We start from the raw sequence: 24,927 nt of genomic DNA on the forward strand, positions 1-24,927 counted from the left end.
CTAAGGATGTTGAGCACTTCCTTAGATATTTCTCAGCCATTCGATATTCCTCAATTGAGAATTTTTTGTTTAGCTTTGTACCCCATTTTTAATAGGTTTGTTTGATTTTCTGGTGTCTAGCTTTTTGAGTTCATTGTATACCTTGGATATTAGGCCTCTATCTGATGTGCGGTTGGTAAAGATCTTTTCCCACTCTGTTGGCTGCTATTTGGTTTTCTTAACAATGTCCTTAGCCTGACAGAAACTTTGTAATCTCATTAAGTCCCATTTGTCAATCTTTGACCTTAGAGCACAAGCCATTGGTGTTCTGTTCAGGAAATTTTCTCCTGTGCCTATGTGTTTTAATGTTTTCCCTAATTTCTCATCTAATATTTTCAGTGTACCTGGTTTAATGTGGAGATCTTTGATCCACTTACACTTGAGCTTTGTACAAGGAGATAAGAAAGGGTCTAATTTCATGCTTCTGCATGCTAGGTGCCAGTTGGACCAACACCATTTGTTTAATAGGCTGTCCTTTTTCCATTGAATGTTTACAGTTCCTTTGTCAAAATCAGGTGACCATATATGTGAGGGCTCATTTCTGGATCTTCTATTATATTCCCATGATCCACGTTCCTATTTCGGTACCAGTACCGTGCAGTTTTTAGCACATTTGCCTTGCAATATAGCTTGAGGGATAGTGATTCCCACAGATCTTTTCTTGTTGTTGAGAATGGATTTCACTATTCTAGGTCTTTAGTATTGCCAGGTTGTCTTGGTTGCCTTGGGGTACTTTTTTTTTTTTTTTTTTTTTTTTTTTTTTTTGCTTTCTTCTTGCCATCTTGTTGTCAGTGATTGGTTCTCTCCTTTTTTTTTTTTTTTTGTAACTGGCCTTCGTACCTGGATCTCCACTGGTCCTGATGGCGGATGGTCTGAGCCCTGTTCTGCACCCAGAAGCCGCTGGTTGGGAACAGAGGGTCCAATGTTGGGTTCTTAGTTCCTGAATCAGACAGGGCAGGGTCGCACTTTCTGCTCGTTCTCAGCAGAGATCTCTTTGCCCTCTTGCTTGTCGGAAGTCCTTCTCACCAGGCCTGTGTCTCTGGGTCTCTGCTGGTCCTCAGCACAAAATATTATAATCTGTAATAGGCTTACCATCCAAAATAGGGTGATCATACAAAATTAGATCGATATAATATCTCCAAAAATTTTATCAGCGAATGAACATTAACAATTAACCCTCACAAAGACTATTTTGATAATAATTAAAATTTAGAGAAAAAATACTGAACTTACTTTACTTCATACACATGTGGTTTGTACTTACTTGTTTAAGTGATATTGAAATGATTTTCTAATGCTTAATTCTTCGTAATAGAGGTACTTATAACGTTCCCGTTCTAATTCATGTAATGCTCTGCTAACTTTCAGTTTAGAGAGTGTAGATTTAAGGTTTCTAATTTTGGTTTCCATTGTATTTATTGTTGAAGCTGTATAGCTCTCCTTTAAGAATTCTGAGTATGATTTACTTGTTTGTTGTGCCTGGAATATTAAAAGCCTGTATGTCAAAAGCAGTCACATTCAGCTAATGAAAGGATTTGATGACTACAGTTTTAAGTTAGTGAGTTAGAGAAAATTCAAATATAAAGGAAGATAGGCTAGAATCTTAAGTATTCATCAATATTAGTTATATCAGTACAAAATTTTGAGTTTTTCAATTGTTTATATGTAAGATACTGGGTTTAAAACCAGATCTTGCCATGCACTGTATTATTGTCTAACACGAGTCAAATCTTCAACCCTGAAGTCTTGTAGGAAAAATCCTATAAATGATTCAAAAGCCTAATGGAAGCTTCTATTAGTGGAAGCTCATAAAGCTCAAAGACACTGACTAGATGGCTGGAAATTACAAAGGAATGAAGGCTGGGGGAATGAACCGTAGCTGTGTAGCTGCTGAAATTTAAATTTACTTACCACACAAGCTAACAATCTATGAAACGCTATGTGAAAATATGTCTTTCTAGTTTCTTCACTATCCATATTATCAATTGTCAAAAAATTTAGTACAAATTACTTATAATGAGATCAAGTAAAGTACCACTGTTAATCCATGTTATAAAAGTACCACAGAAACACACACACACACACACACACACACACACACACACACACACACTCACATACACACTCTCTGTCTCTCTCTCTCACACACACACACACACACACAACACACATACACATTCTCTCTCTCTCTCTCTCTCTCTCTCACACACACACACACACACACACACACACACACACACACACGTATAAACAAATAGACAATCAGCCATGAATGTGCATCCAACAATAATAGTTTAAAAGACTACCAACTTAAGGGCTAATGGGAGAGGTTTGAGGTAGCTTAGCTGTGAGGGGAAGGAGGACTGCAAAGGAGGGCAAGAGTAATGTGATTATTTCATTTAAGGTTAGGTTAAAACAAAGACACAGACAAAGGTAATAAAACTGAGTCAAGGGAACCTTCTAAAACATATAGCTTGGAAACAGGATGAAAAACCAGTCAGTCACTCCAATACAGGTTATTTCTTAGGTAAATGAAGAACTAGAGGCTTTATGGCATAACAGAATAATTTTAATATTGAAGGCTAATTCTTCATCATGCCATCACAGCCTGAACTGTTTTTTTTTTCCCTGTCCCTTCATATAGCCTTGTTCTATTCTGTTTTTAGTGGTGGAAAAAGTATGTGAGCAAATAGAGGAGCAGGTAAATTGTAAATCGTATTGCTTCATATGGAGTTTCTATGTGAAGAGGAATTAGATCTGAGTGTATACACTCTAGCAGCTATGACCTAGGTAGGAGAACATGGGAATGAATGATAAGGCAGTTTACAGTTTTTGATTTTGGTTTTGTTTTATGCAAATGTCGGGGAGGCTGATGATACCTTTTGAGGCTAGAGTTACAGGTAGTTTTGAGCTAGTCAACCTAGATTCTAAGAACTAAAATCAGGTCAGTGAGCACTCTGAACTACTTGCCATCTCAGGTTTGTATAAGATCCAGCATCAGGGCTGGGGATTTAGTTGGTTCAGAGTTCATAACCACTCTGGTACTTACCGACTTGAAATATTTTTATTATTATATTATGACGAGAGCTTGGGATAAGCAGGTTAAAGCCTTTAGTTTGTTAAGTTTCACAAAATAAGATGCAAGGGAAGCTTCTCCTCTGAGGAGAAGGGGTTAGTGAGACTAATGGAGGGAATGATTTGTAACTTGGAGGAGGGAGAGGGATGTAATCAGGATGTAAAATGAATAAACAAACAAACAAACAAATAAGTAAATAAGTGAAGAAAATAAAAGAAAACCTTATGACATTCCAAAAATTACAGAAAACACTAGAATATAGAACAACTTTTCATGCTGGTAGATTGTCAGGGTTAATGTTATCAAAATAAATATATAACTGAATCAATTGAAAGTTTCAGTGCAATCTCTATCAATATTTTTGTGATCTTCCTCCCAGATCTAAGCAAGCTTATTCCAAGATTTTTGTGGATGTATAAACAAACAATAGGCAAACAAAAGCACAAGCATAGAGAACAGTGATGGAGGTAATTGATCTCCAATTATATAGAGCCATAGTAACAAAAAATATATCATAGCACTGACACACAAAAAAAAAAAAAAAAAAAAAAAAGGCATGTGCGCTGAAGAAACACCGAGGAATAAACCCACTGAGCTAAAGACACAGTTGGCAATGCTGCCAAAACCACATACTACAGAAAAGACAATCTCCTTGTCCCAGTTAGCTATAGCTGCCAATGTGATACAGCACAAGGTCATTTGAGGGAGAGTCTCAATTAGGGGATTTCTTAGATCACATTGACCTGTGGCCATGTGTGTGAAGACATGTCTTGATCCATGATGAATAGAGGAAAGGTCAGCCTACTGTGAGTGGTGTTGTCTCTGGGAAGGTGGTGGCTTTTGGGACTTAGGCCCTGAAAGATAGCCTGGTTCTTGGTCAAGACAAGTGAAGTCTCAGGAGTGATAAGTGAGATGGTAGGAAGTTTCCTAGTCTCCCCCAAATTAGAAATATTTGTGTCCCCATAAGCACCACACTGCCCCTTACGGCTTCAGTTACACCCCAGGTTCCTCCTCATGCAGGTAGACTTGATCTCAGGTCCTATAAGCTCCAGACAGAAGCAGGACCATCCCCGAATATGTAGACAATGTCTTCCCAAGCCCTCAGGACAAGCCAATAGGAAATACCAGTTTTCAGACTCTGAATCATTTCAAAACTATATATGTATATATATATATATATATATATATATATATATATATATATATATATATATATATGTGTGTGTGTGTGTGTGTGTGTGTGTGTGTGTGTGTGTGTGTGTGTGTGTATGAAATATTCAAAATTAATAAATTAGAGAAAATGTAGCTTGGTACTTCCACATGACTGAGTAGGAGAGGGTTGTGTAATGAAGGAAAAACTTGAAATTTATTTTAAAAATAAAAATGGTTATTAAGTTATGGTGATGATAGGGAGCTATAAATATATTACAAACCATTAAATTTTACAATTGAAATATTGCATACCATGGACATTAACTATATATCAATGTATTGATTTAAAATTCCTTTATAGTCATAGGTAGGGTTCATTTAGTGCTTGCTGTTAAAATATGTTGAGATATCAAGTCACAAGACAATCAAAAAATAGAGTTTTAATAGTTTTAATTTTCCAATGATATCAAGTCTCTCACACTACTTAAACATATTTATTTACATGCTCAAACTATAGAGAGGCTTATATTCTTCTCAGTTAATTGAATTTTGAACCCCAAACTGTTTAAATCTTACAAAGCATGTTGGCATTGTAGCTGGAGTATTCATTCCAAGTTGGCAGGTCTCAAAATCTCCATGAGAACCACATTCTCCAATTTCATGTCTATTATCTGTCATCTTAAAAGATTTTCCAATTCTGTTAATATGTAATGAATAAATATATGTTAATAATAACTAATACTTGCTAATAGTCAATATTTGCAATAATATATCTTATCATGAAAAATGTTTATAAATTGTATAACTCTTATTTGATTGTAGCTAATTTCCCATAATATATTCTAATTAAATAATAATCACAGGAAAATAATATGAAATTATTTAGTAGATTTTGTGTAACATTTAAACAACAATATTACTGTTTGAAGGAGTATGTGCATATAAAACATTAAGCTCTTATCATCTGTCACCAGAGGTCAGTTTAAGATGTGAGCAGAATAAAATAATACACAAGTAATAAACTAAGTAATACAAATATACATGTAATTACTGAGTATGAAACTGATGTAACAATAGGTAATTAAAAGTAATTGAGGAGTGATGAGAGCAAAGAAGTCACAGTAGATTTTGCCAGGTAGTACACCACTCAATGAAGTAAACTTAATCAAGAACGCATTCTACTGATGATAGTTATTTAACAAAAATTTATTTTTGGGGTGCTCAACTGAATTCACACCATGCGAAAATGCATGCCCTCAAGTCTCTGAATGACTACATACCTAATAACAGCATCGCTTGGTTCAAGGTAACTAGTGTTTTTCTTAAAATATCAATAAACTAATATGTTCAAATATTTCATAACATGTGTACTTTGTGCATATGGAAGATGCCAATAGCAACAGATTTATCTCCATCATGTGTATTCCATACATTATAAAAGGAAGAGAAACAAATTTAATCTAGATAATTAAGACATTGTTAGAAGTGACAGAATCAATGTGTAAAAATCTTTAAATCCTAAAGACAATGAAGTTAAAAATGAATGAAAGAGTGAAAAATTACATAAGAAATAACATTTGTGACACATAAAGTGGAACACAATTGAAGCTCCGTGACAAAGGCAGTGTAATATTTGTTGTCAAAATCCCTGAAGAATACACAGAACATTTTAATATTTTTTTAAATTGTTTGGTTACATTGTTGAAATATATTATGTATTTATAATATGTACACACATGTAATATGTATATATGTAGCTCTTGGGAGGCTGAAGCCGAAGGATCACAATGTGAAAGAAGGCTGGCCTAACATAAAAACCTTGTCTCAAAATTAAGGCTTTTATGAGTTTTTGGAGTGTACTTTAAAAATTATTTCGATGGTAAAAACCAAATGTAAAGTAAATTGCTACTTAGAGATTACTAAGACAATAGGTAAATCACTGAACTTGTCTGACATAGTAAGAACTTACCCAGCTAGTTCTTTTCCAACTTCATGATCTTGTTTCTTCTGAGTATCCAAACTAAGTTGAACAGATTGTTTTAAGTCACTGAGTCCTTTGCTTAAGTCTCTCATGCCATCTTCAGACTATTAAAAACATGGAATATAATTTAAAAATTCTAGAGGCTCAATTTTCTTCCTTCAAATATTATTACTCAGGGGTTTGTGAGGAATGTTGGTAGAGGGGCATAATAAGGAAAAAAGACAAAAATCAATTACTTTTCTTCAAATATCTCAAATTGACACATGTACATTGCCTATTTTGTTAAGCTGCTGAGAGTTATTTGGTGAAACTTCAAGATTTTGGTAATAAGCATTAATAAAAAAACTCAAAGTTAGTATTTCCCATGATTTTTACCATGATCAATAAACAAATGTCTCACAAAGAAGCCACAGTTAAGTCTAGATGGAGTACAAGAAAAATTTCTACTGTTATCTGAAAATATTTAACACAAATAGGTTTACTAAGGTCTTCAGACTCAATAAATATTTTAGATAAAAGCACTGCTAATACTTCCCCAGACCGCTTTAGGAGAACTATCATTATTTAAAAAAAAAAAAAAAGCAAGAATGATGTTCCATATATGTGTGTGTGTGTATGTGTGTGTGTGTGTGTGTTTATTTATATACATACATATATTCTTTGAGTTTTTACTTAGAATTAAGGAGGATATTTAACATTTAACCCATGCTCAACAATTCATAAAAGAATCATGTCTTATGTGGTGGTCCTACTCTAAGATTCTATAGCATTTAGATTTTGATACTTTATTACTTTGAGAGAAAAAGAAAAACAGGCAAAGAAAATTATTTAAAAATCATCTCATTAGTACTTATTAAGTTGTATATTTAGTCATTCTCCTTGTTTTTCGTTTGAATGTTTTTGATTGCAATGCTGTCTAAGTAACCTAGAATTTGCTCTTTGAAACTGAGCAATAAATTAAGGTTCAGGTATTTGACACAGGTCTTCCCTATTTCTTAGCAACTGAAGTTGAAAATATTGTGAAAGCTATAAGCTGACATATATATATAGAGAGATACATTTTAATAATAATGATATGAGTATGCATTTAAATTTCACTCAAATGGATATATTTTCTTGAAATTTTTGCTGGGTCAAAATATAATAAATCTATAAATAAGTAGTTAATTCTGTGTGAATAATTCTTAAATCTTACTTTATTTACACTAAAAATTATACAGGAAATATATTTTTACTATGAATTAAGTCTCACAGTTTAATGAGGAAGCTATTTATTTATTGATTTATTTATTATTGTGTATTTTTACTTGCATTTCAAATGTTATCCATTTTCCTGGTTTCCCCTCTGAAATCCCCTATGCCATTCTGTCTTCCCCTGCCTCTATGATGGTGTTTCCCCATGTACCCACTCCCTCCCAACCCTCTGCCCTGCAATTCCCCTATAGGGCATAAGGACCTCTCCTCTCACTGATGCCTGATAAGGCCATCCTCTGCTACATATATTGCTGGAACCATGGGTCTCACCATTTGTACTCTTCAGTAGGTAGTTTAGTCTCTAGGAGCTTTTGGGGGGGTGGAGTCTGGTTTATTGATATTGTTGTTCTTCCTATGGGGTTGCACATCCCTTCAGCTAACCCTTCAGCTCCTTCAGTCCTTTCTCTAACTCTGACATTGAGAACCGCATTCTCAGTCCAATGGTTGGCTGATGGAAGGATAAAAAATAGAGCCGAACAATCCAAGGACCCCCAAGCTACCTTACACTAAAGGAGCCGTAACTCCTGCTCCTAAGTAGTCCCAAATACCTCAAATTCCAGACCCTGCTCTCTGTCAATAAGTAGATATAAGGCTGAACTCCTTGCTGTACCGGAGCCGCTTTCTGTATGAAATTGGGTGAAAGTGCGTAGGACAGGCCCTTGGATATGGGAGCTGGGCCTAGTAAGTTAACAGGAGATAAGCTGACTTAACCACTTATCTGGCTTTTGCAAACTGCTTGCAGCATAGAAACCCCCCTCCCTAGTGACTTATCCTGACTGCCACTGTCACCCCCACCCAGGAGACCATGCCAATTCAGACCCCCAAGACTATAGGGAACTGATTGTTCCATGGAGTGAGTTAACATGATTAGTTCCCAGAGCACAGGCTTATGTAGTTTAACATGATTGGTTTACAATGATTGGCCTAGAAAGCACGGGTTTAGATAATTTAAAATGATTGGTTTGTGATTGGCAGACTTTGCCATGATTGGTTTGGGATTCGAGGGCCTTGTTGTGAACCTTATAAAAGCTCTCCTGATCCTGCACTCGGGATCCACTGTCCTCTACCCTTAAGTGGTGTATGACTGTGGGCCCCAGCAAGCTTGGAATGAAAATCCTCTTGCAGTTTGCATCAAAACCACTTCTCGTGAGTGATTTGGGGTGTTGTCTTTCCTAGGATGGAGTGTGGGGGTCATCGCTTTGAGGGTCTAACAGTTGACATGCTGTTTGAGTGTGGCTCTTTGGGGAAGCTCTTTGTGTGTACCCAGAGGTAAGGAAACCTATGCTTTCAGACACATTTCCAGATAGTAGTACCAAAATGATACCTGTGGTATGTGCTGTTTGACACTATTTGTATCATTGCTAAATTAGCCATCAAACATTCAAGGAAGACATGATAGAGAGGCATAAGTGAACTTCATTTTGAAATTGAAATATTTTCTAGTATCTGTAACTATTATAATTGAAATCATTCTGCAGCAATAAACATACTGAAAAGGAATTTTCTCTCTTTTTAAGTTAATAAAATATATTAAATATGCCCAGGAGTTACTGTATTTTTGTATTCTAGGTTTGTTTAATGCATGGTAAGAGTCTCTTTCAGCTGCCCTTACAATGTAAACATCTATAGGTATTTAAGTATCAATCACTCACTTATGATTCAGTGTAACAAACATGGAAATTGGTAGAAACCCTTAAAAGCCCTGTGCAAAGGCACAATGGCACAGATGCTTTGCCTGTCCACAAAAATCTCTAGGTGTATTTAGATGCCAAAATGTCATGTGACAAAATTTAAAATGTAACTGTTCGATCATATTTACTCAGTCAAGTTAAGTTTGTATTCTGTGAAAATTAGAGTTTGAGGGCTACCATAAAAATTACAAAATTTCCCATCAGATCCATTCCTTCTCTGTCTCTCATTAGAAAGGCACAGGCCTCTTGGAGATTAACAACAAAGTTGTTAATAAAGTAATACGAAAACTAGCATGTCAAATTTGGATAAGCCAAGCCAAGAGAATAATAGAAGAGTCTCAATATAAGGCACATGAATCAGGACCGACTCATTACACATTTAGGATTCCCATAGAATTACTAAACTTAAAGTTTTAGTATATACGTGCAAAGGGCATGATGCTGACCCCAGTTGGCCCCCTATCCACTGGGGAGGAACAGGAAAGAATACAGGGAAGGGAAACCATTTAAATTACATTGTATGAGAAAAGCATCATTGTTTAATAAAATTAAAAAATTAAGTTAAACAGAAATGTAAAATTTGCTTTCTCTAATTAGAGATACATAATACTAGAACCTTATCTTTTTATGCATAAGTCAAATAAATAAATTATATGTCAACTTGAGAATAAGAATAAGTCCCTTCTCTAACTCCTCCATTGGTTTTCTGTTTTTAGTATGATGGATAGCTGTAAGCATCCTCATCTGTGTCTATGAGGCTCCAGCATCTAGGTCAGAGTCTTGTCTGTGCAGAGCATTTTGGTGCCATTGGACAGTTGGCAGCAGGGATTTTTTACCTCACTAGGACCATCAGAAGCTGGTCAAGGTAGAAATCTGACTGTGGTCCCATACTCAGGAAACTGGTACAGATTAAGAACATTTGCATTTGAAGCTCAGGACAGGACATTTACACTTGCAGATTAGGGCTGGTTCAGCTGATGCTAGCTGGTTTAGCAGTCTCTTTGTCTCTTGGGATCCCCTCTTGTCCCTGATCTTCACACCTGCCCTTCAGAAAGATGTTTACAGGATTTTTTGAATGTTAACTTGCTTGTTCCCTGTCTCAGAACTGATGTTATCTTTCTGCATGTAATTAAAGTGGTTTAAAAGAGGACTGAATACACAAGGTTTCCCTTCAGCCTCAGAACTGGCTGAAGTCCTGTTACAATTCTCTCTCTCTCTCTCTCTCTCTCTCTCTCTCTCTCTCTCTCTCTCTCTCTCTCTCTCTCTCTCTCTCTCTCTCTCATTCTTTTTCTTTCAATACTCACTTCTGCCCTGGGGAACCGGTGTTTGACCAAACTGGTCTCAGACACCTGTCATCAAGCACTGCTTGGCATCAGCAATAATGATTTGATTTGGTATATACATGTGGGATTGGTCTTCAGGAGGGACAGTATCTAGATGGCCTTTCTTTCAGTCCCTGCTCCACTCTTTGTCCCTATATTTTCTCCCATGAGTATTTTGTTTTCCCTTCTAAAAAGGACTGAATCATCCACATTTTGGTCTTTCTTTTTCTTGAGCTGAAGAGGTTTGCAACCCCATAGGAAGAGCAACAGTATCAACCAATCAAAACACCCCAAAGCTCCCAGAGCAAAAACCACCAACAAAAGAATACACATGGAGAGACCCATGACTCCAGTCACATATGTAGCAGAGGATGGCCTTGTTTAACATCAATAGGAGGAGAAGCCCTTGATCCTGGGAAGGTTCCTTTTATAGGGTGGTGAGGTTCCTATAAATAGGGTGGTGAGGTGGGAGTGAGTATGTGGGAGGGAGAGACTCTTCAAAGAAAGAGGGCAGTGGGATGGGAGAGGAAGAACCTGGAAAGGTGATAATATTTGAAAAGTAAATACATAAAATATACAATAAAATGCAAAAAATAAAAGAATTAGATAACAAGTATGAACCACAAAGGAAAATATGTTACTCTAACACACCGTCCATGGGTAGTGTGACATGCAGACATGAGTTGATTCTGTGTTTGAGGAAGACAACACCAGGTTTTCCTTTGGGAGTAAACTTTTGTTTTCCAGTTTGTGGGGTTTTTCCACACAAGAACACTCATGAACAAGCCTTGTATTCACAGTGTTTGATGCAGAAATGTTTTGCTGAAATTTCATGTAAAGTTCTGTATGGGTCTCTTCTTGCATCTCTTTTGTCCTGTTGAAAACAAGAAATACTGAGTAGTAATCATGAAAAAATTTCTTATTATATAATGGTCAGTAAAAATTCTGCCACAGTAATTGGTTTTGAAGGTAATCTTAACACTGTGCATGCATTGTGTGTGTGTGTGTGTGTGTGTGTGTGTATGCACACACACACACACACAAACACACACACACACACACACACACACACATATATATATATATATCCAAGCAACATACACACACACATACACCCCAGAGAGTGAAAGAGATGCATATATACTGACACACTTTGGGGGAAAATTTGGTACTAGAAACAAGACAAACAGTATAAGAGACAGCCATAATGTACGACTACTTACCTGGTAAGCTAGTGCTGAGAGGAATCTATAATTATTGAGGTTAGATTAGAAATACTTGAATTCAAAATAAACTTATGTAATGAACACATTCATATGAATATTGCTTTCACTCACCTGTTTAATTCAAGTAATATTAAGTTTTTATTTCTTAGTTCTTCTATATAGAATTGCTTATACTTTTCCAGTTCTCTTTGGATGAGCTCTTTGGAAGTTTTAGCAATGGAGAGTTCAGTCTTCAGACTTTTGATTGTGTTTTCCATCTCAGTTATTAGTGCAGCTTGGTTATTCCATTTGATCTGATTTTCCTGAGCAGCTGTCTACAGAAAATTGAAATTTATATTTTTAAAACATTGCATTCAAATAATTGTAGTGTATTTAGTATGTTTCCTTTTCACATTTGATTCTTTTAGTGTTGAGGGAATAATTCTGACAGCAATTTTTAAGTATGTGAAAAAAATACATCACTGCTTAAGTATTTACCACTCATGTAAGCTGCATTAAATTCACACTGTAAAAAGTGATTAATCACTTACTTAGTACTGAACTCTTCCCTTGGCACCTTGCTAGGAATACACTTTTACACCCTAACTATGTTTCACCCCCCCCAACCATTTTCCCCATGGAATTAGTTGATTAAAAGAGAAATTGGCAATTGCTCAGTGAATCAAATTTCTCCATAGGTAGTATCACACCCATGTACATCCTGGAAACTGAGAGGTAGGGTTGGGGTTGCGCCTACCCATTAATGTTTGCAGGAGGGTCATCTGCATTAACAGTGTGTTTGTTAGCCCATTGACCCAATGGTGAGTTTTTGATAGTTGTGCCCCAATGGTATATTTTTTTTGTCATCAGCATGGTCATATACATATATGGTCAAAATAAGTAATACATTTCCAGAAAATTGGACAGTCTGCAATGTCAAAAGGATATTCATCTATTTCAAGTTGTATACAATAAGGCATTAGTTAAAATTAAAAGAAAAATACGTATAAATGGAAGTGTATAACTAATTGAGAATAGTGGCAAACATAACAAGGAAAGAATCCAAGTATAGAAAATAGGGAACAGACTTGATTAAAGCACATTATATAAATGGAAAAATTATTATACAATAAGATTCCATTTCAAATGAGACACTACAGATTTCTTAAAGTATTTAGATATTTTCTTGACAGAGAAGGGTATTAATATGAAACTGACTTACAAAATTGGGACTCGGTGTCAGGTTTTTGTGTGGGTTTTGCATGTATCTTTGCAGATGTTCAGTTTCCTCTTTTTGTTTCTTTACTGTCATCATTAAATGAATTATTCTCTAATTCCACTCTAAAAGGCATATTTTAAAAATAATTTTTAATACTAAGTTTAAATTGTCATATTATTGATAAATTTTACATTGTGGTCATCATATGTTATGATTCACTGTGATGTTTTCACAGAGGCATCTTTTATGCTGTGTTCTAATTCTGCCATATAATAACCATTTTATGACCCTTCTCCTCCCCCTGCATTCTTCTTCTCTTTCATGCAGGTATTTTCTTATATCATCTCTTCAATCTAATCTCTTCTTTCTTCCCATTAGAGCTCTTTATTTGTTTTCACATCTTCATTTCTACCTCTAAATTTCTCTCACACAAGCATGCCAAACACAGTACATTTTTGTACACATGTATGTGTATGGCTATTTAAATTAAATATGTTAAATGTGAATGATACAAAAATTCTGTCATTTTGGGACCTTAAAAAGAATGCGCAAGATGTAGGTACATGAATTTTTTCTTTTCTGATATTGTTTGAAAAATAATATCACTAATGCATGTAAAGCCATGATATTCTGCTAAGTTATTTTCCAAACTCTAAGTTGTGTATTTCAAGAAAGATATAACATTTTACAGTGTTTTTACATTCATCATAACTTGGATCATTCTCATGTTGCTTATTTGCTACATAAGCATGCTGATTTAGAGATTACATCTGTAGGTGATCTTCCAACTTCTATGTCTTTTCTTTTTCTTTTTTGTAGCTAAGTGAAAGATTAAAAATAGTTTTAGTAATGGTTTGAAACAAATCGATCTATCTTCTACTCATGTACTGAACCTTTTATAAGAAGAAAAGCAGAGCCTTTTATATGCACACTTTATGGCTGCTTTGATGTTACTACTGAAGGTTTAATTTAGTTGTTGCAACAGAATTCTCACAGTCCACAGAGCGGGACATATTACACTGTCCGTCATGAAAAATGAACTGATGCTGTAACAGAACTGAAATGCATCATATTTATGTTTCCATTTTTGCTTTATCAAATACAGAAGCTGAAAAAATCAAAAGGGGGAAAGCACTTGTGGTCACAGTGATTTTAATATTAAAATTTTCTCCCTCTCAATACATGTATGCATTTATGTATGTATATATATACATATAAATATGTACATATTTATATGATAAAAGCCATGCTAGCAATAGTAAACATTAAAATAAAATTGTATATGCATGCTTTTGTATATGTGTATGTGTGTAAGTGTACAGTTGCACCTGAAGCAAACCTGAAGTGCTTTTAGGTCTTGTTGGCTTGTTTTTTCTGTCTTGATGTTATGTTAGAACTGAACACATAGGCTAGGATAAGCTGGCCTGAGGTGAACTCTAAGGAGTCATCCATCTTTGTCTCCCAAGAGTTGTGATCAGAAGGAAACCCAATCAGGCCTATTTTTAGAATATTTAGGGGGAATGTGCATAAGTCATTTTAATTGGTTTGCAAACATTATGCCTATGGTTCTGTCTTCTTAGCCCCTGTCATAATCTTTTTAGTTATAATTAGATATTTTATTGAAAAGTGTGAGCAACAGGTTGGGGCAGTTTCAGCACAGATGCCCAAATGTGAATGTGTGGGCATTCGTCACAGCTTAGTGCTATGGTATGTTTGTTATGAAACATGTTATCATCCCCAAAGCTTTTTTAATGAAGAAAATATAAATAATAGCAACATTTACTTCTCTGAAATACTGGGAAGGTTAATGAGACAGGGAGAATCCTGGCCTAGAGAGGATAGAGATGGGTTCACACAGTTGGACTCTGGTGCAGCTATAAAATTCTAATGGTCTCCAGATGTTCTATACTGAAACACTGATGATATCTTCTAAATAGTACTAAAAAAGTTTTCTGTTCTTTCCGAAGTTAAACTTCTGGGGGAATCACTATTCCCACCCTCAAGCTGTATTACAGAGCAATTGTGATTAAAAAAAAAAAAAAAAAAAAAAAAAAAAAAAAAACTCTATGGTATTGGTACAGAGACACACAGATAGATCAGTCAATTAGATTTGAAGACTCAAAAATGAAACCACACACCTATGGTTACTTGATCTTTAACAAAGGAGCTAAAATTATCCAGTAGAATAAAGACAGAATTTTCAACAAATGGTACTGGTTCAACTGGCAGCAGTCACCATGTAGAAGAATGCAAATCAACTCATTCTTATCTCCTGGTACAAAGCTCAAGTCTAAGTGGATTGAAGGCCTCCACATAAAACCCCATATATTGAAACTAATAGAATAGACAGTGTGGAAGAGCTTAGAACACATAGGCACAGGGGAAATTTTCCTGAGTAGAACACCAATGACTATGCTCTAAGATCAAGAATCAAAAAATGGGACCTCATAAAATTTCAAAGGACATTGTCAATAGAACAAAATGGCAACGAACAGATTGGGAAAAGATCTTTACAAACCCTGCAACTGATAGGGGACTAGTATCCAATATATGCAAAGAATGCAAAAAGTGAGACTTCAGAGAATCAAATAACTCTATTAAAAATGGGGGGGTGAGCTAAACAAAGAATTCTCAACTGAGGAATATTGAATGGCTGAGAAGCACCTAAAGAAATGTTCAACATCCTTAGTCATCAAAGAGATGCAAATACAAGCAACCCTGAGATTCCACTATACACTAATCATAATGGTTAATATCAAAGACTCAGGTGATTGCAGATACTGGCAAGGATGTGGAGAAAGAGCAACACTTCTTCTTTGTTGGTAGGATTACCAGCTTATATAATCACTCTGGAAATCAGTCTGGAAGGCTGTCAGAACATTAGACATAGTACTACCTTCCAACCCAGCTATACTACTCCTGGGCATATACCCAAAATATGCTCCAACATATAACAAGGACACATGCTCCATTATGTTCATAGCAGTCTTATTTATAATAGCCAGAAGGTGGAAAGAACCTAGATGTCCTTCAATAATTGGAATGGATACAAAAATTGTGTTACATTTACACAATGGAGTATTACTCAGCTATTAAAAAAAAACTTAATGAAATTCTTAGGCAAATTGGTGGAACTAGAAAATATCATCCTGAGTGAGGTAACCCAGTCACAAAAGAACACACATTTTATGCACTCACTGATAAGTGGCTATTAGCCCAAAAGCTCTGAATACTCAAGATACAATTCACAGACCACATGAAGCTCAGAAAAAGGAAGACCAAAATGTGAATGCATCAGTCCTTCTTAGAAGTGGGAAACAAAATACTCATAGCAGTAAATATGGAGACAAAATGTGGACCAGAGTCTGAAAGAAAGGCCATCCAGAGTCTTCCCCTTCTAGGGATCCATTTTCTATACAGTCACAAAACCCAGACAAGGGAGACCCTTGTTAATGTCAAGGCTAGATGTCCTAATGTAGGGGAATGCCAGGGTAGAGAGGCAGGAAAGAAGGGATGATGGGTGAGGGAGAACTCTCATAGAGACAGGGGAGGGAGCGATGAAATATGGTGATTATGGGTGGCACCAGGAAAGGGTATAACACTTGAAATGTAGGTACAGAAATAGCCAATAAAAAAGGAAAACATAAAATATAATATATTATATAGGCATTATAGGTCATATGACTGTTTATCAAATGTTTTTAATATTAGAATTTTTAAATCTGTCACAAATCAAAATTATTTAAATTATTCTAAGAGAATAGAGTTAAAAATATTGTTCTACTGTTCAAATGTAAAACATGGGTGAATAATTCAAAATTTTAGAAAATTAGAAAAAAAATTAGCTGATGGCTTAGGCATTTACCACCTGTAGCCTATCAGTGGAGGATTATGTAACATGTTCTTTGTTCTATCTCAGCAAGAGCTATGCAACTCTAACTTTAAGGTAGAAAGATAGAATTAATGAGAATTAATGGAAAAAAGTTGAATAAGGAGAAAAAATATCATCTCTTGGTCCTCAGTGTTTCAACTTTCACAATATATGATTACATGTTAAAATAATCACACATAAAATTAAACATTAAATTGAAATAGAAGTTACAATACAGACTGTTTACATGCATATTCATTAGGAATACTTATCTGTCTAAACATCTACCGTGTGTCACAGCTTCAAGGTTCATTGAAAATTGTAAACCATAACTACATTATTAGTGATGATTTGTAGAGATAAAACCAGTCAATATTTCATCTTCTGTCCTAGCACCAAAACTATATCATCAGTTCCATTTTTATGACCTTTGTTTAATGGCTTTACAGCCTCTTGGAATGTGCTCTGAGTAGCAGAAAGTCTGGTTTTTATGTAAGTGCAATTAACTGGTGACACATGAAAGACTGGCATAGTTCTCATTGCAGTTTTGACTATCAGCAAATGACGTACTAGAAGTCCCACTATTAAAGAGTTAAATAATCACTGATACTATTTTAGGAGTTCTTATAGGATAATCATTAAGCCTTAAGAAGCCATCTATTTGTTCATATACATTATTATAAGACAGTACATCTTCATAGATCTGCAGAGAGCAGCTCAAAATGGGTGGGTTATACCTACTCATTGTTATATATGTTTAATAATAACAGGAAAAGCATATTAATAGCAGGACTCTTTACTAAAATGAATTCTCTTGGGTCTTGCCTACAGAACAAATCACTTGCAGATTATAATCTGAAGCAGACCATCTCAAGAAGATCATCTTCTAGTTATTAGCTTGTCCCATAGTGGCTCCTGACAATGTAATATACATATTTTTTGTGTATGTGACACAATGATATTTGCTATAACATATTTTTGATGTAATACTCACATTACTATCACAATTTATTTAACAATAAAATTAGGCCTTTTTAAGAAGGCAGAACACCAATTAACTAAGTCTTCTAAGTAGATTTATTTTCATACTATTGAATACATCTCCAGTTTTTCATGCAAATTACAATAGTTCCACTAACCAAAGTTAACTACATCCCATTATTTTATACTGACTGTATTACAAATTAGGGAGATAGTTATCAATATTAAAAACAACATTTCCTTGGAAAACTGCATGTGTCTGGTGAGGAATGATCATATACATAAAATGAAAATGGTACCCTTCTACTATGTGATTTATTATATGTATATGTAGATGGCATGACTCTCAGAGATAGTTAAAGCCACTGATAGAAAATTATTTTACTTTATATTTCAAAATAGATTAGGTAGACTCTTTACATGAGAAAAAGTATTCCTGGGAATTTGTCTTTTTAATATAACCAGTGATACTCACTGGAGAAAACTCCTTATCTCTTTTCCAGCAGCTGCCAATTGCAAATAGTATTTTGATTGTGGTTTATTTGTGTCTACTCCCCTTCTCAGTGTTGGGGTTCTGTGTGGTTTGAACGTGTGTAGGTTGTGTGCATGCTGTTGCTGTCTCTGTGTGTAGATATATGCATACACTTTTCTGTGTCTGTTAAACACCAATTTTTAGTTTGTCCACCATGTCTGGCTTTTGCAATTACTCTGTCTCATTTTGTGCATAGGTTCCTGATTCTTTCAGGGGGTAGGCATTGGGTTGATGAAGACATCCTATTTATGGCTGAGTGCCCTAAAGTCTTGCCCTCTTAGTTGTGGTCTTTATTAGTTACCATCTCCTACAAGTGTAAATACAGAGAGTATCTAATAAAAACAAAAGAAACCAGGGAATGAGTCTTGTAATACACACACACACACATACACACACACATACACACACACAGACACACACACACACACACACACAAAGAAGTTTTTCTGACTGTCTCCCTCTTTTTAAACACTACATTTCTTATGCATATACATTTTACAACGTATGCATTGTCTAATGCTGCATTCTGCACATTTCTGAGTTTGGCTTATACCACTTAACATGATTGAAATAGCTCAACACATTTTTTTCCCTGAAAATAGTAGATCTTCAGTCTTTCCACCTGAACACAATTTCTGTGAATATGCAATATTCTTTCTTCACTCCTCTATTGATAAGCATGCAGTCATTATTCATATCTTGGCAACTGCAAGTAGCACTGAAATAAACATGAGTGTGCAAGGATTGGTATGGAGTAGCATGTTAGATGCCTTTAGGAATGTGTCAAGCACTGGATCAGCTAAGTCACATGCTTCACGTGTACCTTTATTTGCTAGAGCTTAACTTTTCCTTGTGTCAAATTTTACTTTCTTATAAGTTCACCTGTCAGATGTTCAGTTCACATTTTCTACTATTACATAGGCTGTTTCTATATTCTGTTCATTCATATAAACCCCATTGTCAATTCTCATTTCCATTTTTGAGGTGTTTGGATCCTTTTAACAATGATCTTCTAAGGAGATTTCACAGTTCAGCATTTTACATATGATATTGCAGGCAGTGGGCTATTTAATTGGTTTATTTAAAGAAAGAGATGGATGGATATAGTTTAATGGCATCATCTAGATATCCACTTTTTCAGCATATTTTACCTGAACAGATAACTTTTCTCAAAAGTATGGTATTGGATCCTTTGTTTTCAAACAAAGAACTAAAACAGTGGTTATAGTATCCACTTGGTTTTTGAGTCTACTATTTGACTGTATTTATCTATATGCATTTTTTGATGAGTACAATCTTGCATTTGTTACTATAATTTATTATCACTTAAAACTAATTACAGTTATTCCTCCAGCATTGCTATTTGTGCTTAAAGTAACTAACTCTGGGTCTTTTGTGTTTCTATAAGAATTTTGTAGTAAACAAGCAGGTAAATTGGCTGAACTAGAAAATAATCAGCCAGAGTAAGTTATCCTAAACCAAGAAGAACAAATTTGATCAGTGCCTTGCTCTGCCATCATAAGAGAAGTGTTCTAAGAATCACATCCCCATGGAGAGCTAAAATAGGAGTAGATCCAGGTAAGAGGGGTAATGGAATTGAGTAGGAGGAGAGGACAAAATATAATCTGGTTATACACTTTACCATGTATAAAATACTACACTATTCTCTTTTTCTCTTTGTTGTTAATTGTAGGTTGGATTTGGTTTTATTTTATTTGTTTGTTTTATATTTTGATACAGGATTTCTCTGTGTAGCCTTGGATATTCTGGAATTCATTCTGTATACCAGGCTCAAAGCCAGAGATTCACCTGCCTCTTCTTCCCAGTGCTGGATAAGCATCTATTTTCAGTAAAAAATAAAATAAAATAAAATGACTTTATGTTCTTGTTTAATCTCAACTGATATTTTATTCTTTAACTTAGAGATCTTACACCAAACACCTATTAGTTGACACACTTTAAAACAGTAAGTTTAGATTAAATATCATGATTTGTAACAAAATAAAATATGAGCCCAATCTGAAATAAAACAATCCTTTGTCAAATAAAAATGATTTGGTCAAAGCATCTGCTCATACAGTGATCAGACCATCAGATTACTCAGCATTCTAATTCTAATGTGGTGGATTTGGCAAGTTTACATATGAATATGTTAATGAAGCTTGCACAGATTAATTATTGAAAACAAACATTTTTCAGATTCCTTACCTCTTTTGAAATAAAATATATGTAAATTACTGAGATGTTTAATTATTAGTGTACTAAAGTCTAACATTATTTTTATTAAAGATTAAATTACCTTCTTCGACTCTTCATCGCTTGTTTTCAGACATATGTCAAACTCTTGTGTATTTGAAACTTGTCTCTTGCTTTGTTCTTCTCTTCTTTGACTCATCTCTTCTTCATCTCTCAGTTCCCCCACAACCTCATTATAAGCACAAATTACACTTCTTTTTTTCTCCACTTGTTCTTTTATGATTGGGCTATAGTTAAATAAGCTAATATTAGAATTACTGTTCTCAGAAAGCTAAATGATTATTTTGTCAATTGGTTTCTCATACACTGCTTATAACACCTCTAAAAGTTTGTACCTTTGGTTTTCATTTCCATTCCATGTTCTAAAATTTATAATTAAGATAGACAATCTAACATATATATTTATGCCTTCTATGTATTAATTTTATCATATATTCTTCTTAGTTTGTTGTTTATTATTTATTTTATGAATAACTCAAGAATCCTATTACAATTTAAAACAACAACAGTAACAACAATAATAATGATCAGTATGCTTTTTAAGGAATAGGACCTAAATTAGTATCATCTATGTGTTGAACAAATGTTGAACAAATTAGTTGCCAGTGAATAATTGGTTTTTTTTCTGAATTGATATAATTTAATTGGTATTTCACCCATTGCTTGATTATGGCTAAAATGTACACTGAAGCCTGTATTGTTTTGATACAAAATATCACCCAAATGCATATTAACTGTTTAAATTTTTGAGTAGATTAAAATAACCACTTGTGATGGCTTGAATAAGAATAGCCCCCATAAGCTCATTAGTCAACAATAAACAGAGATATTTGAGGACTAAAAGCCTTAGGAAATGTGACCTTATTGAAATAGGTGTGACTTTCTTAGATGTTTTTCAGCCATTTGATATTCCTCCATTGAGAACTTTTTGTTTAAGTCTGTATCCTATTTTTTTAATGGTATTGACAATTGATTTATTTTTTTTTACAGATTTTAAACATTTTTTGCTTAAAATTATAAATTTTTGTCAGTAATTTTTTCAGATTTTAACATAATTTTTACATAAAATTATATGAATATATTTTTTAGTCAGTACTTGATTTTTTCAAAGGTTTGATAAGTATGCCTTGAAAACTTAATAGTTACAATGAGCATAAAGAACATGTAAAACAAAATGTAACATGGAAATAGTTAAAGTTTTCTTGTTTTGTAAATTTTTTTTGTTTTGTTTTGTTTTCTTTATTTCTTGGACTTCATACAGTCTGTGAGTTGTTTCTGAGGGAGTGCAAGCCTCTGGGGTTAGCATCCCACTATCAGTGACTGCATATTATGTCTGTTCTTTTGTGACTGGGTTATCTCACTCAGGATGATATTCTCTAGATGCAGCCATTTTTCTTAAGAATTTGGTTAAGTCAATGTTTCTGGTGGCTGAGTAGTATTCCATTGTGTATATGTACCACAATTTTTGTATCCATTCATCTTCTGAAGGACATCTGGGTTCCTTCCAGCTTCTGGCTATTACAAATAAAGCCGCTATGAACATTGTGGTGCATATATCTTTGTTGTGTATTAAAGTGTCTCTGGGGTATATGCCCAGAAGTGGAATAGCTGGGTCTTCAGGTAGTACTATATCCAATTTCATGAGCTATCGCCAGACTGATTTCCAGAGTGGTTGTATTAGCTTGCAACCCCACCAACAGTGGAGAAGTGTTCCTCTTTCTCCACAGCCTCGCCAGCATCTGCTGTCATCTGAGTATTGGATCTTGGCCAATCTGACTGGTGTGAGGTGGAATCTCAGGGTTGTTTTGATTTGCATTTCCCTGATGGCTAAGGATGTCGAGCACTTCCTCAGATGTTTCTCGGCCATTCAGTGTTTCTCAACTGAAAACGTTTTGTTTAGCTCTGTACCCCATTTTTAATAGGGTTATTTGATTCTCTGGTATCTAGATTTTTGAGTTCCTTGTATACCTTGGATATTAGGCCTCTATCTGATGTGGTATTGGTAAAGATCTTTTCCCATTCTGTTGGTTGCTGTTTTGTTTTCTTGACAATGTCCTTAGCCTTACAGAAACTTTGCAATCTCATTAAGTCCCATTTGTTAATCTTTGACCTTAGAGCTTGAGCCATTGCTGTTTTGTACAGGAAATTTTCTCCTGTGCCTATGTGTTCTAAGGTTTTCCCTACTTTCTCATCTAATAGTTTCAGTGTATCTGGTTTAATATGGAGATCTTTGATCCACTTACACTTGAGCTTTGTACAAGGAGATAACAAAGGGTCTATTTTCATTCTTTTGCATGCTGAGTGGCAGTTGGACAGGCACCATTTGTTGGATAGGCTGTCCTTTTTCCATTGAATGTTTACTGCTCCTTTGTCAAAAATCAGGTGACCATATACATGAGGGCTCATTTCTGTATTTTCTATTCTATTCCATTGATCCACATGCCTATTTCTGTACCAGTACCATGCAGTTTTCAGCACAATTGCCTTGTAATATAGCTTGAGGTCAGGGATAGTGATTCCCGTAGATGTTTTCTTCTTGTTGAGGATGGATTTCGCTATTCTAGGTCTTTTGTTATTCCATATGATATTGCATATTGATCTTTCCAATTCCATGAGGAACTGGGTTGGAATTTTGATGGGGATTGCATTGAATCTGTAGTTTGCTTTTGGTAGGATGGCTACTTTTAAGATGTTGATTTTTCCAATCCATGAGCATGGGAGATCTTTCCATTTTCTGAGATGCTCCTCAATTTCGTTCTTTAGAGGTTTGAAGTTCTTGTCATACAGGTCCTTCACTTGCTTAGTTAGAGTTACACCTAGGTATTTCATAGTTTTTCTAACGATTGTGAAGGGTACCTTTTCCCTAATTTCTTTCTCCACATGTTTGTCCTTTGAGTATAGGAAAGGTTACTGATTTGTTTGAGTTAATTTTGTATCCAGCCACTTTGCTGAACTTGTTTATCAGCTTTAGGAGTTCTCTGGTGGAATTTTTGGGGTCACTCAAGTGCACTATCATGTCATCATCAAAGAATGATGTTTTGATCTCTTCCTTTCCGATTTGTATCCACTTGATCTCCTTTTGCTGTCTAATTGCTCCAGCCAGGACTGCCAGTACTATGTTGAATAGATAGGGGGAGAGTGGGCAGCCTTGTCGAGTCCCTGATTTTAGTGGGATTGCTTCAAGTTTCCCGCCATTAAGTTTGATGTTGGCTGTTGGTTTGCTGTATATTGCTTTTATTATGTTTAAGTATGGACCTTTGATTCCTGTTCTTTCCAGGACTTTTAACATGAAGGGGTGTTGGATTTTGACAAATGCTTTCTCAGCATCTAGTGAGATGACCGTGTGATTTTGGTCTTTGAGTTTGTTTATATGGTGGATTACATTGATGGATTTCCTTATGTTAAACCATCCCTGCATCCCAGGGATGAAGCCTAATTGGTCATGATGAATGATCATTTTGATGTGTTCTTGGATTCGGTTTGCAAAGATTTTTTTGAGTATTTTTTCATCAATGTTCATATGTGAGATTGGTCTGAAGTGAGTCTCTTTCCTTGTAGGGTCTTTGTGTGGTTTAGGTACGAGGGTTATTGTAGTCTCAAAAATGAGTTGGGTAATATTCCATCTGTTTCTATCTTTTGGAATAGTTTGGAGAGTATTGGTGTTATATCCCCAATAAATGTCTGATAAAATTCTGCACTGAACCCGTCTGGACCTGGGCTTTTTTTGGTTGGGAGGCTTTTGATGACTTCTTCTATTACTTTAGGTGTTATCGGGTTATTTAGATGGTTTACTTGGTCCTGGTTTAACTTTGGGATCTTGTATCTGTCTAAAAATTCATCCATTTCCTCCAGATTTTCCAATTTCCAATGGAGTATAAAGTTTTTTAGTAGGATCTGATGATTTCTTAAATTTCTTCAGTTTCAGTTGTTAGGTCACCACTTTCCTTTCAGATTTTGTTAATTTGGATACTCTCTCTTTGCCCTCTAGTTAGTCTGGCTAGGGGTTTATCAATCTTGTTGATTTTCTCAAAGAACCAACTTTTGGTTTTGTTGATTTTTTCAATGGTTCTTTTTATTTCTATTTGGTCTATTTCTGCCCTAATTTTGATTATTTCTTGCCGTCTACTCTTTTTGGGTATATCTGCTTCCTTTTGTTCTAGGGCTTTTCTCTGTGCTGTCAGATTGCTGATGTAAGCTCTCTCCAGTTTCTTTTTGGAAGCACTTAGGGCTATGAGTTTTTCTCTCAATACTGCTTTCATTGCATCCCATAGGTTTGGGTATGTTGTGTTTTCGTTTTCGTTGAATTCTAGAAAATCCTTAATTTCTTTTTTTATTTCTTCTTTGACCC

At 35.0% G+C, this 24,927-nt stretch overlaps 1 protein-coding gene across 1 annotated transcript in view; it reads right to left on the reverse strand.

Moving 5' to 3' along the window:
• The window catches only part of LOC308431910 (uncharacterized protein), a gene marked incomplete at both ends in the record, with an annotated part of 176,624 nt that overhangs the window by 6,658 nt on the left and 145,039 nt on the right, over positions 1-24,927 (reverse strand). The window contains 8 exons of the mRNA XM_080931510.1: positions 1,304-1,518; positions 4,844-4,964; positions 6,237-6,352; positions 11,167-11,389; positions 11,853-12,055; positions 12,943-13,025; positions 13,934-13,985; positions 20,623-20,806. Of these exons, the coding sequence (XP_080787636.1) occupies positions 1,304-1,518; positions 4,844-4,964; positions 6,237-6,352; positions 11,167-11,389; positions 11,853-12,055; positions 12,943-13,025; positions 13,934-13,985; positions 20,623-20,806 (1,197 nt within the window). The remainder of the gene's footprint in view (positions 1-1,303; positions 1,519-4,843; positions 4,965-6,236; positions 6,353-11,166; positions 11,390-11,852; positions 12,056-12,942; positions 13,026-13,933; positions 13,986-20,622; positions 20,807-24,927) is intronic.

The sequence above is a fragment of the Micromys minutus genome (genome assembly GCF_963924665.1).
Source record: "Micromys minutus genome assembly, chromosome: 17".
NCBI lineage: Eukaryota > Metazoa > Chordata > Mammalia > Rodentia > Muridae > Micromys > Micromys minutus.